At 35.2% G+C, this 13,715-nt stretch overlaps 1 protein-coding gene across 1 annotated transcript; it reads left to right on the plus strand.

The window, feature by feature from the left end:
* The first annotated feature begins 7,210 nt into the window (after nucleotides 1-7,210).
* On the plus strand, nucleotides 7,211-12,155 carry LOC134840236 (sulfate transporter-like). Its single transcript, XM_063855973.1, has 9 exons — nucleotides 7,211-7,560; nucleotides 8,020-8,218; nucleotides 8,501-8,802; nucleotides 9,074-9,279; nucleotides 9,671-9,832; nucleotides 10,053-10,216; nucleotides 10,441-10,564; nucleotides 10,705-10,919; nucleotides 11,362-12,155. The coding sequence occupies exons 1-9, from the start codon at nucleotides 7,359-7,361 to the stop codon at nucleotides 11,828-11,830; spliced, it is 2,043 nt and encodes a 680-aa protein (XP_063712043.1). The 5' UTR covers nucleotides 7,211-7,358; the 3' UTR covers nucleotides 11,831-12,155.
* Nucleotides 12,156-13,715: the final 1,560 nt, after the last annotated feature.

A 13,715-nucleotide genomic window follows, 5' to 3' on the forward strand; every position in this document is an offset into this window, starting at 1 on the left:
TTGATATCATTGTATATCAGAATTATGTAAATTGACAAGTGTCTATTGAATGATCTCTAATATGAAAACAATTTATTATGATTATTATTATTATTACTATTATTGTTGTTGTGATTGTAATTAAATCAACGCATCCGAAACTGACATTTGTCGGTTCTGTAAGAAAGAAAGAGAGTCAGTGGTACACGTGCTAGCCTGCCTCGCCAAACGAGCTCCAGAAACTCTGTTCCGACCCAAAAAAAGTCGCGATCGAAACTGATAGGCTCTGAGCTCCTACATTACAACAACTAAAAACATCTTCAAGAGTTACTGTCATTAAGAGTCATGAACGTGAAAACTTTTATAGGTCATGGCAATTTTTCTAATTTTTTTTAGGTAAAAGTTAAGATTTGTTCATGCTGAAATTTGATTTTTCGGGTTGGTAGTTTTTGGTTTATTTCTTTTCAAGTTCAGTTCATTTCCTTTGATAAAAGACGGACAAACTCCACTATCGAACAGCAATAAAAAGTGCACAAAAATGTGATCGACTTCTAGTTTGGAAAGTAAGTTTCAATTTTCAAGTATCCCAGCAAAATTTAAAAAAAAATACATATTGAGCCACTTTTCTGAAATTGGTTTTATTTTATCAAAAAAAATTCAATCTAAGGTTGTTTAAGAAATTCAAAGAGCCTTCAGGCTATTTTTTTCAAGTTCAAACGTTGAGACTCGTTTATTGACTCTCTTCGAAATGTCTGCTGGCTATGTTTTCTGATAATCAAGGTTACTCACGCTTTATCAGCTCTATCCTGACTGTTTCGTTAATTACTCGAACAAACTTTAATTCAGGCAATGAGTTTCTGGCAAATGACTTTAATTCAGGCAAATTTTAGCATCAAAAGGCTTGGCAGTTTTGCTTTTGATTAAGTTTAAAAAATGTAGTAAAAGTTCTGACGATTGTTCCGACCATTGAAAATGAGTAGGAACTTGGTATTCGGGTGTGCTTCAGTTGTTTTTTCATTTTCACTCAAAATTAGGTAACATAAATAATCATCAGACTGGGTTGAGTGATATATCATTTTAAAGGCCTTTCAGTCCTGATTCAAACGACATTTATAAATTTCCCCAGTGTCGAGAAAAACCGGATTGAAATTTTTGTTTTTTCGTCTATTTCCGAGCAAGTAAAGCGACCGAGTAACGTTTTTGTATGAAAACTAGAAAATCAAGCTAAAAAACTAGGTGTGACTGAAAAGAAACCTAGTTTTAGAAGCGTCTATTAGCTCTCCTCTGGCAAAAAAAATTTTCTCAAAAACATTTAAAATTTTTAATGCAAAAAAAAATACAGATATTTTTTTAAATCTTAAAAAGTTTTTTAAAGTTCATTGGATTTGTTTATGCCTAATTAACCAAATTTATATGCGTTCCTATAGTTGTATCATTATGAGACGTACAAAAAGGTACTAACTGGCAAAAAAAATTCTTTCTGAAAATGTGCTCTGAACATTCTTTGCTTGCTACTTGCCCAGCAATCGGCTATCCTTGTTTTGTTGTGCCGATAGTGCACAGGTAAATGTAAGTGATTGCTTCAAACTAGCAAGGGGCGCAGTGATTCAGCTCTTTGTATTGCAAGTGAAGACAGTAGTCGTGGTTATTTTTTGAAAACGAATCTTCAAAAGTTTCTGTTATTAAGAGTCATGAATTCAGTGAGAACTTCTATAGGTCCTGGCGATTTTTCTTATTTGATTCTTAGGTAAAAGTTTTTAATTTTGTTCATGTTCAGTTTTTCGCGGTTTAGCTTTTGATTTTTTCGTTTCAAGTTCAGTTTATTTCCTTTGTTAAAAGAAGGAGAAACTCCTCTATCGAACAGCAAAAAGGTAAAGTTCACAAAAAATGTGATCGACATCTAGTTTGGAAAGAAATTTTCAAGTATCCAAGCCGATTTTAAAAGTTTATTGATCCAGTTTTCTCCAATTGGGTTAATTTTATCAAAAAAGGTTCAATCATAAATTGTTTTAGAAATTCAAAGAGCCGTTAGGCTACCTATTTTTTCTTTGAAGGTCAAAAGTTGAGATTGTTTTAAAAAAAATATGTCCATTTTTTTTCTGTTCACTTGTGCTTTTTGACTCTCTTCGAAATGTCTGCTGGCTATGTTTTCAGTTAGCAAAGGTTATTTACGCTTTATCAGCTCCATCTTGACTCTGTTTCGTTAATTACTTTTTAAAAAAAGTTTTAAGTCAGGCTATGAATTTCTTGTTAATTTTAGAAAGTCCACGACCCTATCCAGTAGCATAAAATATTTTGTCGGTTTGATTGTTGCAACATTTTCTGAGATTCATTTTCGAATATAAAAAAAAAGTAAATTGACTGAATATCGAGAGTAAATTGACTCTGTTTCGTTACTTACTTTTTAAAAGAAGTTTTAAGTCAGGCTATGAATTTCTTGTTAATTTTAGAAAGTCCAGGACCCTATCCAGTAGCATAAAATATTTGTCGGTTTGATTGTTGCAACATTTTCTAAGATTCATTTTCGAATATAAAAAAGTAAATTGACTGAATATCGAGAGTAAATTGAAACTTTTGTAATGAAAGGGCTGTACAGTTTTGCTTTTGTTTAAGTTTAATGAATGTAGTGAAGACTCGTATATAAGTTTTGACGATTGTTCCGACCATTGAAATTGGTGTGTTTTATTATTATTTTTTAATTTTCAAGTACAAGTAACAAAAAAAAATTTGTTCTAAATTTTTTGTTTTTTGGTACCACAAATAATCATCGGGATGGGTCGAATGATATATCATATTGAAGCCTCTCCGATCGTGATTCGAACAAATTTTTGAAAGATTGGAAAAAAATTTCTGTTTTGAGAAAAGTTAGTTTGAATTTCGTCTAATTTCGAGCGAATCAGGTGAGCGAGCAGGCTTATTTAGCTGTTCATCGAAAAATTTACCGCAAATTATCATTGTAATGGATGGAGTGATATCTCATATTAAATCCCGTTCAGCCTTGATTTGAACATTTTTGAAAAATTTGCAAAAATTGTCACACTGTCGAGATTTGTTCTCTTTACTGTGACTATCAAATATGCCTAATTTTTATGTTTCTAAATCAGATTCTTGTATCGCATGATTCACAAAATCCATTTCTAATTTGGAAAAAAAAAATATGAAAAAGAGTATGGTCGGAACATTGTGCTAATTGAACAGGAACTGGCTATCCTGATTTTTTCTTTTAAGAAAAAGTTTTGAATATTGATCACGCTAAAATTTGTACGTGACAGGCTAGTACAAAAACGCAACTTTCCTTTTTGATGCCTGCTACTGGTTTAGTTTTTCGCCTCAAAAACTAAAGGACACAACCTTTTTTCCTCTTATCAAAAAACGTTGCTCTAAGGAGCTGCAATTTTTGATAACCTCTGCATAGATTGTAAAGTCGAAGCTACAACTAATCAATTCTTTGCTTTACTTTCTTCTTTTTATCCTGAGATCACTTGATCTAAAATTAAGAGTTAAGTTAAAATTTACAATTGTCAGCTCACTATGTTGGGTCTGATAAAGAAGAATTTTTCTTTGTTGATCGTTCTACACCGGATAAAATGCGTTCCGCTTTACTGGCCATTTTATTATTTCAGTGCTTCTATCTCTACTTTTGCTCTGTTTTCTTGAGTTCATCCACTCTTTTTCCACTCTCTGTTAGCTATGTTCAATTTTTTAAAGTAGTTTTATGAAAGGATGTTGGATTTTTTCGGATTCATGGTTTCTGTGCTAATTTCAGTCGGCTCAATTTACGTATTCTATCTCGAAAAATAATTGTATAATCTGGAACGCTTTTTAGTGGCTTTCCAAAGCGTGGGTTTCTTAACTGTTTCTACTATAGTTGAAAGTTACCGTAATTTGTATTTTTTTAATTCTGATTTAGAATATTTTTTTGTTTTGTTTTATTAATCCGTTTCGGCTTATTTTTATATTGGCTCAGTCAACTTAGATTGCTTAGTTTCGGAACCAATTTTTAAGGTGTTTTCATTTCGTATTTCAGACTCTTAAATAGGTGCTGATGATTTTTTTCCTTGTTCTTTGTCTCTAAACTGTCTGTTGGCTATATTTTATGTTTCAGGAGGTATCAGTTTTAGCGCAAAACTTTTTCATGTTTACCCTCGAGAGCTTGCGAGCGTAGTGTATTAGTACGACTCTAATTTTCTCAGCTTTACTCGCAAACAAAAGTGCTCATTTGGTGGAACTTATATGCACGATCTGTAGCATTGGAATTTTCATAGCATCTGTTCTCTGCTTTATTTGTGGCTAGTGTTTGATGAGCGTTGAAAGGTAAGGACGTGAGACTCGAAGTCTGTAAATTTCGGCTTAGTTTTACAAACTCGAGGACGTTTCTAGTTTTTTTATTCTGCTTTATGGAGCGAGCTGTTTTCTTTCACTTTTTCTTGTTAGTGTTTGCGAAGCGCAGCATCGCCTCTGTGTATTCTTGTTTTCGGCTTCATGGAGATCGACCCAATAATTATTGTTCGATGAATGATTGGTAAGGCTTTTTAAGGCAGATTGTGAATACCGTCCAAGATAAACATGAAGTTTTTGTAGAAGTGTGTTCGAAATTTACCAAAATTTTTTTTTTACTTCTGTGTCTTTTTTATTCGCTCACTTGTATTGCGATGTTTCTGTCGTACTGCAAGTTTTGCGAAGCTTCGCTGTTTTATCAATTTTAAGCTTGTTTTTAGCTATGAAATATTTGGCGGAAAAACATAGGATGCTAATTCTTTTGTTTTGAGTTGAGCTTTCTGAGAGTTAGACGAAAAAGTGTTTTGAACATTAATTTTTTTGCTGAGAAATGGTGTGGTTAGCTTGTTTTTCACGTTTTTGGTAGTTTTTTTTATTTTAATTTAAAATTGTGAAGCGCAATCACCATGCTGGAAATCATCTTTAAATAACTTTTTTGCTTTAATAATTTCTACTGAAAAATCCTGATTCATTTTTTGCAGTTTTTGCTCGATTGATTTCTTTCAGCTAGTTTGAGCTAGTTTTTTTATGATTTAATTATTGTTTTTTTGTGTACCAACGATCATGATTTTTTGGATGTTACGTATTAAACATAACTCTTCTTTTTTTGTAATAAACTTGGTTTTGTATTAAAAATTCTTTTTTTTTTGTATTAAACTTGGTTGCTATGTATTGAACTTTTCTTTTTTTCCTTATTTTAACATGATTCAACGCCGTATCTTAGCGATATACAAAAGAACTATCATCAAGATTGTTTTGAAATAGTTGTATTTGGGCTTAACAAAAATTTCGGAACGTTTTTAAAATCAATTTTTATCATTCCAAGGTTTTTTGATAGTGTCTTCCATTTTCTCGTTCATAATTTGAAGCTGCTACCAACCATAATGCAGTTTTTCTGTAGCATCGAAAGTATGATTTCATCATATGACACTATTTAGATTTAAAAATAGTTTTCATGCTTGCAATAAATTCCATGGCAATAGTGCTTTTTCATTGTTCCGACTATTGGAAAAATGGGCAGGAACTTTGTATTCGGATGTGTTTTAGTTTTTGTTTTCCACGCAAAATTAGCTACCACAATTACTCATCGGAGAGAGTTTAGTGATATATCATATTAAAGCCTTTTTAGTCGTGATTTGAACGACGTTAAAAAATTTAGAGAAAGTTTTTTTTTTCAGTGTCAAGAAAAATGGGTTCGAAATTTTTGATTTTTGTCTATATTCGAGCGAGTAAAGCGAGCGAGCACGTTTATGTGTGCTTATTTTATGCCGTTAGTCATTTATTTTTCTAAAAACTGTTGTCCTTTTTGCCTATAATACTATGACTGTCGATTATGCCTAAATTATAATTTTACGTCAGATCCTTTTATCAAATCACGCAAAAAAATAACTTCATTATTTGAAAAAAATTGTAGATTTTAAAGACTGATCGGAACATTCTGTGCTACCTCACAGTAACCGGGTATCCTTGTTTTGAGTTTTAATTTTTAGTTTAATTTTGTGAAATAATTTAAATTTGTTTTGATATATATTTTCTGCCATAGTGATTATTGTTGCATCACAAGTGGCTCAAAGCTTACCTTCACCTGTATAAGTAGTGCACTTCTGAAAATGTTAGTTGAAACGAGAGTCATTGAGATTCTCATTGCAACAACATTTTCAGAAGTTAACTATTTACACAGGCGACGTTAAGTTTTGAGCTGGAAAAATTAAGCTTCAACGAAGATAAACTGTACATATGAAAGCGTTAATTATAAACTAAGAATGAATTGGTGTACAAAGTTCTAGTACTGCAAATGTCAAGGACTTCAATTCAAATTCATTGCTAATGAAATTTTCATTGAACACGGAATGGATCTTTTTTTAGTCAATCATATACAACCAGGGTCAGTGCAGTGGTGTGCGCCGGGATTTTTAGACGGCGGAGGGGATGTGGCGGTTTAGGTAAGTTTGTCGGCCTTTTTTGGGCCAGGAACTTTTGAAACCCTAGAAGGACGATGATTGGAAATTTTTCTGCTCCGCAAAGAATTTTTTTTAGAGAAAATGTCGTTTTTGATTTTTTTTTTCGAAGTTTTGATTGACCAAAAAAAAACGACAAAATTTTGGAGTCTGCCTCTCGTCAAATAACCTAAGTACACCTCTTCGAGTTACTCACTTCAATATGTACCACTACCACAGGTATTTCAAGTATTAGTAATCTAAAAGAATCATTAAAAGGTAACCAGGCGCGCAGCTAGAGTTTTCTCGAGGGCGGTCGGATTTTCAAAAAAGTTTGATAAGTTTTGTCAATCTTTTGACCAAAGCCTGGGTCTTTCGGAGTGCGCTGCCCCTTCACAATTAATATATATTGGCATTGAAGGCGCCTTCAGAAAATCTTAATTCGATCGGCTGTAAATGGATGTCTGAAAATAGCATCAAAGGGTGGCCCTTTGGACAGTAGGGGCTCGAACACCTAAAAAGAGTCTCCCCCCATCTGCTACTGCGGGTACCATAGGTTCAATATTATTTGATTTCGGAAGCCAGCTTATAGTATAAATTGTGAATAAAGTTGAAAAGTTCATCAAAATTTTGAAACCTTGAACTTAAGTTTGTTGTGTTTTCACGATTTCCTGTTAATTAAAACAACACGCTAGGAAGATTAAAACAACCCGCTAAAACAACACGGATATTTCATACAAATTAACCAGTTTTGAACTTAACTTTGTTTTGTTTTCACGATATCCTGTTAATTAAAACAACACGGTAGGAAAACTAAATCAACAAGCGAAAACCACTCGCAATAAGATAAACGATATTTATCACAACTCAAAATATTTCGGTTGGAAACAGTTTGGTGTCAAAATAATTAGCAGCTTTCTAGCTTCAGTTTCAGCCAATTCCACAATGGTTCATCTTAATCAAGGAGAGTTTGAGAACGTGTATGGTAGAATTCGTGAAAAGCAGAAGAAGGGCTACTCGAAGTGCTCCTTCGACTTCATTTTCACCTTTTTCTCCTGCATCGATTTGGTTCGAAACTACAAAAAAAGCTTCATAGCTGGAGATGTGGTTGCTGGATTCACGTTGGCCGCATTCAGCATTCCTCAAGGTAACTTACTCGTCACTCAACTTAAATAATTAGCTAATTTTTGTAAAATGAGGCTACTGGCGATTAAAAAGACCTAATCAGGCCCAAAACTATTCCTATTTCAAACCATAGGAATCTTATTTTAACGAATGAACAAAACCAATCAATTTTTTGTTTGGTATTCGTCCATTTTTTGAGCTTCTGACGTTTCAATTGAATATAAAAGAAACCTTTCAAATTTCTGTGTGAGTGACAATAGGTTGTTTATTTGACTCTTCAACTTGGATCTCCTAATATCTGTCAGAACGCATTTTTTTCAGATTATGGGGTAAAATCGTCTAAGCTTCATGTTCCTTATTTTTTTAGGTTAATTTTGAATGGAAAATTGAAAGAACAAATTTTTCAGTTTTTTCTACAAATTCGAAAAAGAAGTGCATTTTTTTCATGATGTATTGCAACCTTCAAATATTAAATTTACAGGAATGGCGTTCGCGTCTCTGGCGAGTATGCCTCCTGTGATAGGAATCTACATGGGTTTTCTGGCGCCCATCGTGTACATCTTATTCGGCACATCCAGACACATCTCAGTGGCCACTTTCGCCCCTGTGGCAATGATGGTCGGATTCTCTATACAGACTATCAATGAGATAATAGAATCGGAGGAAAGCCAGAAGATGCAGTAAGTATCAACTCTATTAAATTAGCATAGTGTTTATCATTCGTTGAAGTTGTCTTCTGATATTTTTAACTGAAATGGTCTCAACATTTTTGGTGCGTTATCGAAAATTATTCAATTTATTTCTCTGAAGCGAAGTTGTTTCTATATATAGAGAATTCTAATGGTCATAGAAAATTGAATTGGCCATACAAAAAAAAACTTTTCGATTTCTTTTAGTACAGCATATTTCCAACTGTATGTTGGGTATGCTTCTGAAGTTTTATTAATATTGGTAAAATTTAGGCTCGCTAAGTCAAACATGACTGGTGCAACGACGGAATTCGTCGCCCCTGTCAAAACTCCAGAAGAAGTGACCCAACAGCTAATCGAGATATCGTCCAGCATCTGCTTCTTCTCGGGAATATTTCTGTTGATTCTGGGTCTTTGTAGACTGGGCTTTGTAGGCAGCTACTTCTCTGTCAGTCTCGTCAAGGGCTTCACTTTCGGAGTGGCCTTCCATATTGGAACTTCCCAGGTGATCAAGGTACTAGGAATGAAGATTGCCAAGTACGTGGATCCTGGCTGTCTCATACTCACCTGGAGAGGTTAGTTGCTTCTAATTGCCAATGTCTTCACCATAGTACATATAAAGTGCATTTCATAGCTAGCGGAATCTTAAATAAAACTTCTTAAAAGAAACATAATGCACCTATTTAAGGAATGAAGCAAAAGCTTATCAATTTCAGTTTCTTAGTCTTAAACTTCTTCGAAAAAGACTTAAAATGTTGTTCATTATAACAAATGCAAGTTTATTAGATGCGGAAGTGATCATTTAAATTTGACAACAGCTTGTGTTGAAACGTGCTTGAATTTTAGATATCATTCTGAACCTGCCCAACACTAACATCTGCTCTTTCACCTTCGGTTTGACCACTGCGATCGTTCTCTACATCTGTCTCTTTCTGCTGGAGAAGTACAAGTCATATCTAAGAGGCATTCCCGTCCCCACTGAGCTGATCATCGTCATCATTGCTACTATTGTGTCGGCAATTGGAAATTTCCACGATAAATTCAACCTAGAGGTAAGTGATGCTATGCCAACACAACACAATTTTTCGACCAGTCTTCAAAAGGGCTTCTCACTTTTTTCCTGCTAAAAAGATTTCTTAAGGAACCGGGCTTCAGTAAATGGTTTGATCATTTGCACCACGTGTATTTTTTTTTCAAATGGTTACTAACTAAAGCTTAATGAAATGAATGCATGTAGTAGTTAGCATTGGCGTCGGACTTATCATTTTGCAAAAGGGTTTTTTCTGCAAAAAAAATTTTGCTTTATTCTTTTTGTAATCACTTTTGTTTCAGAATTTGGAAGTTACGTCTGCTACGAGTAGTCTTCGTTTTTCAAAAAGTCTTACGAAAAGTTAAATTTCAACAATTGGTATATGGTTTTTTGAAGCGAGCTGTTCTATTTAGATAATCGGAGTCGTGCCCACTGGTCTTCCGGGCTTCTCTACTGCCGCAATAAGCACAGTCATTAAACATCCCTCCACCCTCTCCCCCATCATCACGGCATCCATCCCCATCGCTCTAGTCTCTTTCGCCATCACACTCGCACTCGCTAAATTACTCGCTCAGGTAATACACTATTATTCGTACAATTCCCCCCCCCCCCCCTCACCTGCTATGAGGGTCGCTGACTCTTCAGATTTTGGCCCATATTTACATTGAGCTTTTTGAAGTACTGCCGCAACCTAATATAAAGTAGATAAACCCACTGCAGTAGTTTTTTTTTCTGTTATTGTACAAACTTCATTTCATGTTCAAACATAATTTTTGTTGATCATGTGGGTTGTAGAAGCACAGTCACCCAATCCACAACAACCAAGAGTTGATTGCACTGGGTTTTGTGGACATAGTGACCGCATTCTTCGGCTGCTTCTCCAGCGCGGCCTCCCCTCCTAGGAGCAACCTGCAGAGTGAGGTGGGAGGACACACACAAGTGGCCAGCCTCATCACCAGGTAACCTCAATAGTTTATAACCTCAAATAGTCATTAATCAAGCTGATAAGTTTTCGGCGCTTCTAACAGATCATATTTAGACCATGATCAGACTTCAACTTGAGTTTAGCAAAATGTGGGTTGCTCTGCAATTAGCGCAGACTGCTTCAATCTTGTTTAACTTATCGAAATGTAATTAAAACTAAACCGCTACAATCACCCTGAAAATAAACTATGTTTTTCAGCGCTCTGATGGTGATTGTGTTGCTGTTTGCGGGTCCGCTCATCTACTCTCTGCCCTACTCTGTGTTGGGTGCCATCATCATTATAACTCTGCGGTCTTTCTTCCTACAGGCCAAGGAACTGCCGGTTAGTCGAAATAATCTGTGCAATTAGTTATAAATTAGGGGTTATAATTTACAGCAATGAATCTTAACATAGTTTAAAAATGTGTTCTATATGAAAAAGTTTTTTTTTTTTATGTGGAGTTGTTTATTCACCTGTTTCAGACTCTGTTCGCCTGTGACAAGTATGACTTCATCTGCTGGACAGTGACTGGTCTCTCCACCGTCCTCCTCAACATCACCTGTGGCCTCGTAGTCGGAATCGTCCTCTCCCTCCTCTCTGTGCTCTGGAGATCCCAGATGCCCGAACACTACGAGATGGCACAGATTGTAGACACTGACAAATACAGGGCGATGACCGCTTATGAAAAGATGCGAAAGTAAGTCCATTAGCGAAAGTTAAACAATTTCATATCACAATTGCATGTTAATCTTCGATGATTAGAATTGCAAAATATATGCTAATACAGTAAGAAAACTCTGAAAAAGACGAGTCCACGAAAGCAGATTTATTAGAGTTTTTCGATGTTTTTTCTCTCGAATAAAACAAGGTGATCTTTGTTTCTTTCCGCGGGTTTTCTCTAGAATTTCGTCTTTAAAAATGCAATCATATAGAAAATACTTGCCTTGAGAATTCGGGCCAATGTTCAAGACATCAGACCATGAATTCTATTTTACGTCAAAGAAAGATTAAAAGGAAAATGTGACCTTTGCGGAATTGAATTCGAGGCAATTATAGAGTTTTGGAGTATGCACGGAAAACTAGCTAGTGCTCGACTGACGACAGTGCTTAGCCTAGTATTGTATTATTTTCTTTTTCAGGATCCCGGAGACTCTCATATTTCGATTCGGCATGTCTCTCTACTTCTCAAACGCCGACCTGTTCGTCTCAGCGGCCAAAGAGGAAATCGCAAAGCGACAGGGTGAAGCCAGCGGCGAACAGATCGCGAATGGGACCAAAGCCCAGAATGAAGGCGAGCTCCGATTCTTTGTCGTTGACGGAACCCCCTTCAATTTCGTGGACCATTCGGGTGCTATTGCTCTTTCATCTATACTTCTCTACTGCCGAAGTCAGAAAATTCAATTTTTGATCGTTCTTCCCGAACTTGGAATCATTGAAAAACTAGAGAACGAAAAGTTTGTTGATAAACTTGGAATGGAAAACATTTTCCCATCTCTCCACGACGCTGTTTTGCACATTGAGGACGCACAGATGAACGGCGGCGCAGGCGGAGGCCGCAATATGGAATATGCGAAGTTGTTGCAGAAAAACGAGATGTCCCCAGTTTAAACTAGGAGGAAAACTAGATTCATCGATAACAAGATATGCTATAGTTTTATAGCCAGACGAACTCTATCATTTCCACTCACAGTAGCTAGAAGATGTCTATATTAATTGCAGACTGGAGTTCGCTCACAGATAAACTTTACAAACTGATCTTGGTACAAACTACAAAGCATTAATGTTTCAAATAAAACGCACCGAACTGCTATACTAAATTTCATAGAAAAAGCAAAAACGCATTATTTTTGTTAATTACACATTTCCTAAAATTGCTTGTGTCAGACTGAAAACTGTTTATAAAACTGATGTCATTTATCTTGTTATTAATGATTAAATTTTCCTCTCATCAAACGCGTTTTTTCAACATCACTTCAATAGGCGTTACTAGAAAAAAAAAACAGTTTGTCGCATTGTAACAAGGATAGCCGTTGTTTGCAAATAGCACAGAATGTTCCGACCAAATTTTAAAAGAAAATCAAAAATAGAGAGAAAACTTTGAAAAGATTGAAAGAATGTCTTGTTGTCTGTTATTTGAGTTCTAGAAAATGCAATTGAGTTAGGTGATAAAAGCAAGGAAGAGAGGTAAAAACCACTAAACTTGGGAGGCTAGCCTCTCAGCAAATTTAGTCTAATTAGGTCTGAAAATTGAAAATACTTGACCATTTTTTTGACACTGAGTTAACCTTTTCATAATTCGCATCACGGCCAATAAGGCATTGGTATGATAGCCCTATCAGAACTTTAGGTAGCAAAAATTGGCTGAAAACAGTTTCGACAACGCAGCCTAATCTATATTTTCTCTCCACTCTTCGAGAATGGTCGTTAAAGATGGCTGACAACTAAGAACTAGTCATCAAAGCGTACTAAAAATTGTTGAGCGTTTGTTTTGAGAAAATTTGCTGGACACCTATTTGAACCAATTAAGCCACCCGTTTTTGTCGCACAACTTATTGAGTTTTTGACTTTCGCACGTTTTGATCGGTCGCTAAGTGTTCACGATCGGTCGAAAGTTTTGTGGTTTTAGATTCATCAAGGTCCGTCCTGGTTGCTTGAGGGTGAAACATCCGTAGCCAATCAGATATGTTCACCCAAAAAAAACATGGGCTTCTTAACTAGAGGCACAACAGCGGATCTCTGTAAGCACTGAACAGCTCAGATACTAGCTAGACTAATGATTGAATATTTATTACATTCGCACAATGGACATTAATTCTGAAAACGGAAATACTCCGATCCGTGTTTTTTGGCAACAAAATTTTTGCGAAAATCAATTAAATATTCAAAGGACTTCAAACTGATAAAAAAACTACTATCTTGGACTTAATTGTAAAAGCACTACTTTCTTGGTCTTAATTTTTTCTCAAATGTGAGGGTGGTTGACACAAAACAAATATGAAAACAAGCAATTTTGACTGAAATTTTAACATAACAAATTATTTTTTGCTGCGATAATTCGAAAGGATAGACTTCAGCAGATAACGGTAGACTTGAAGTATTGTGGCTACAATTCTTGGATCTCGTGCAAAAGATAAATTGACAAGGAATGATGAATCAAAAAAATATATATTATAAGCTGAGTTTCTTGTAAATAATTGCTTTCAAAGTTAACCGGTGAAAAAAGCGAAATTCGTTTAAACATTACAATCAAACTGTACCTTTTCAAGAGCTGCTGTTCAATTTTTTTGATTAGATGAATCAAAAATCAGGGTGTTCAACCCCCGTTATTTAATTTACCAAAATGTGATAGAATCCACAACAAAATACTGGTTAGTGGACATTTTTTTTGCGGACCAAAAATGAACCGCGGAATCTGCAACAGTAATTGTAAAAAAATTCATTACATTTACATCGCAACTCTTCATTAGATTCGTCGAATGGAAAATTTTTGGAG

The sequence above is a fragment of the Symsagittifera roscoffensis genome, chromosome 2 (assembly GCF_963678635.1).
Source record: "Symsagittifera roscoffensis chromosome 2, txSymRosc1.1, whole genome shotgun sequence".
NCBI classification, from domain to species: domain Eukaryota; kingdom Metazoa; phylum Xenacoelomorpha; order Acoela; family Convolutidae; genus Symsagittifera; species Symsagittifera roscoffensis.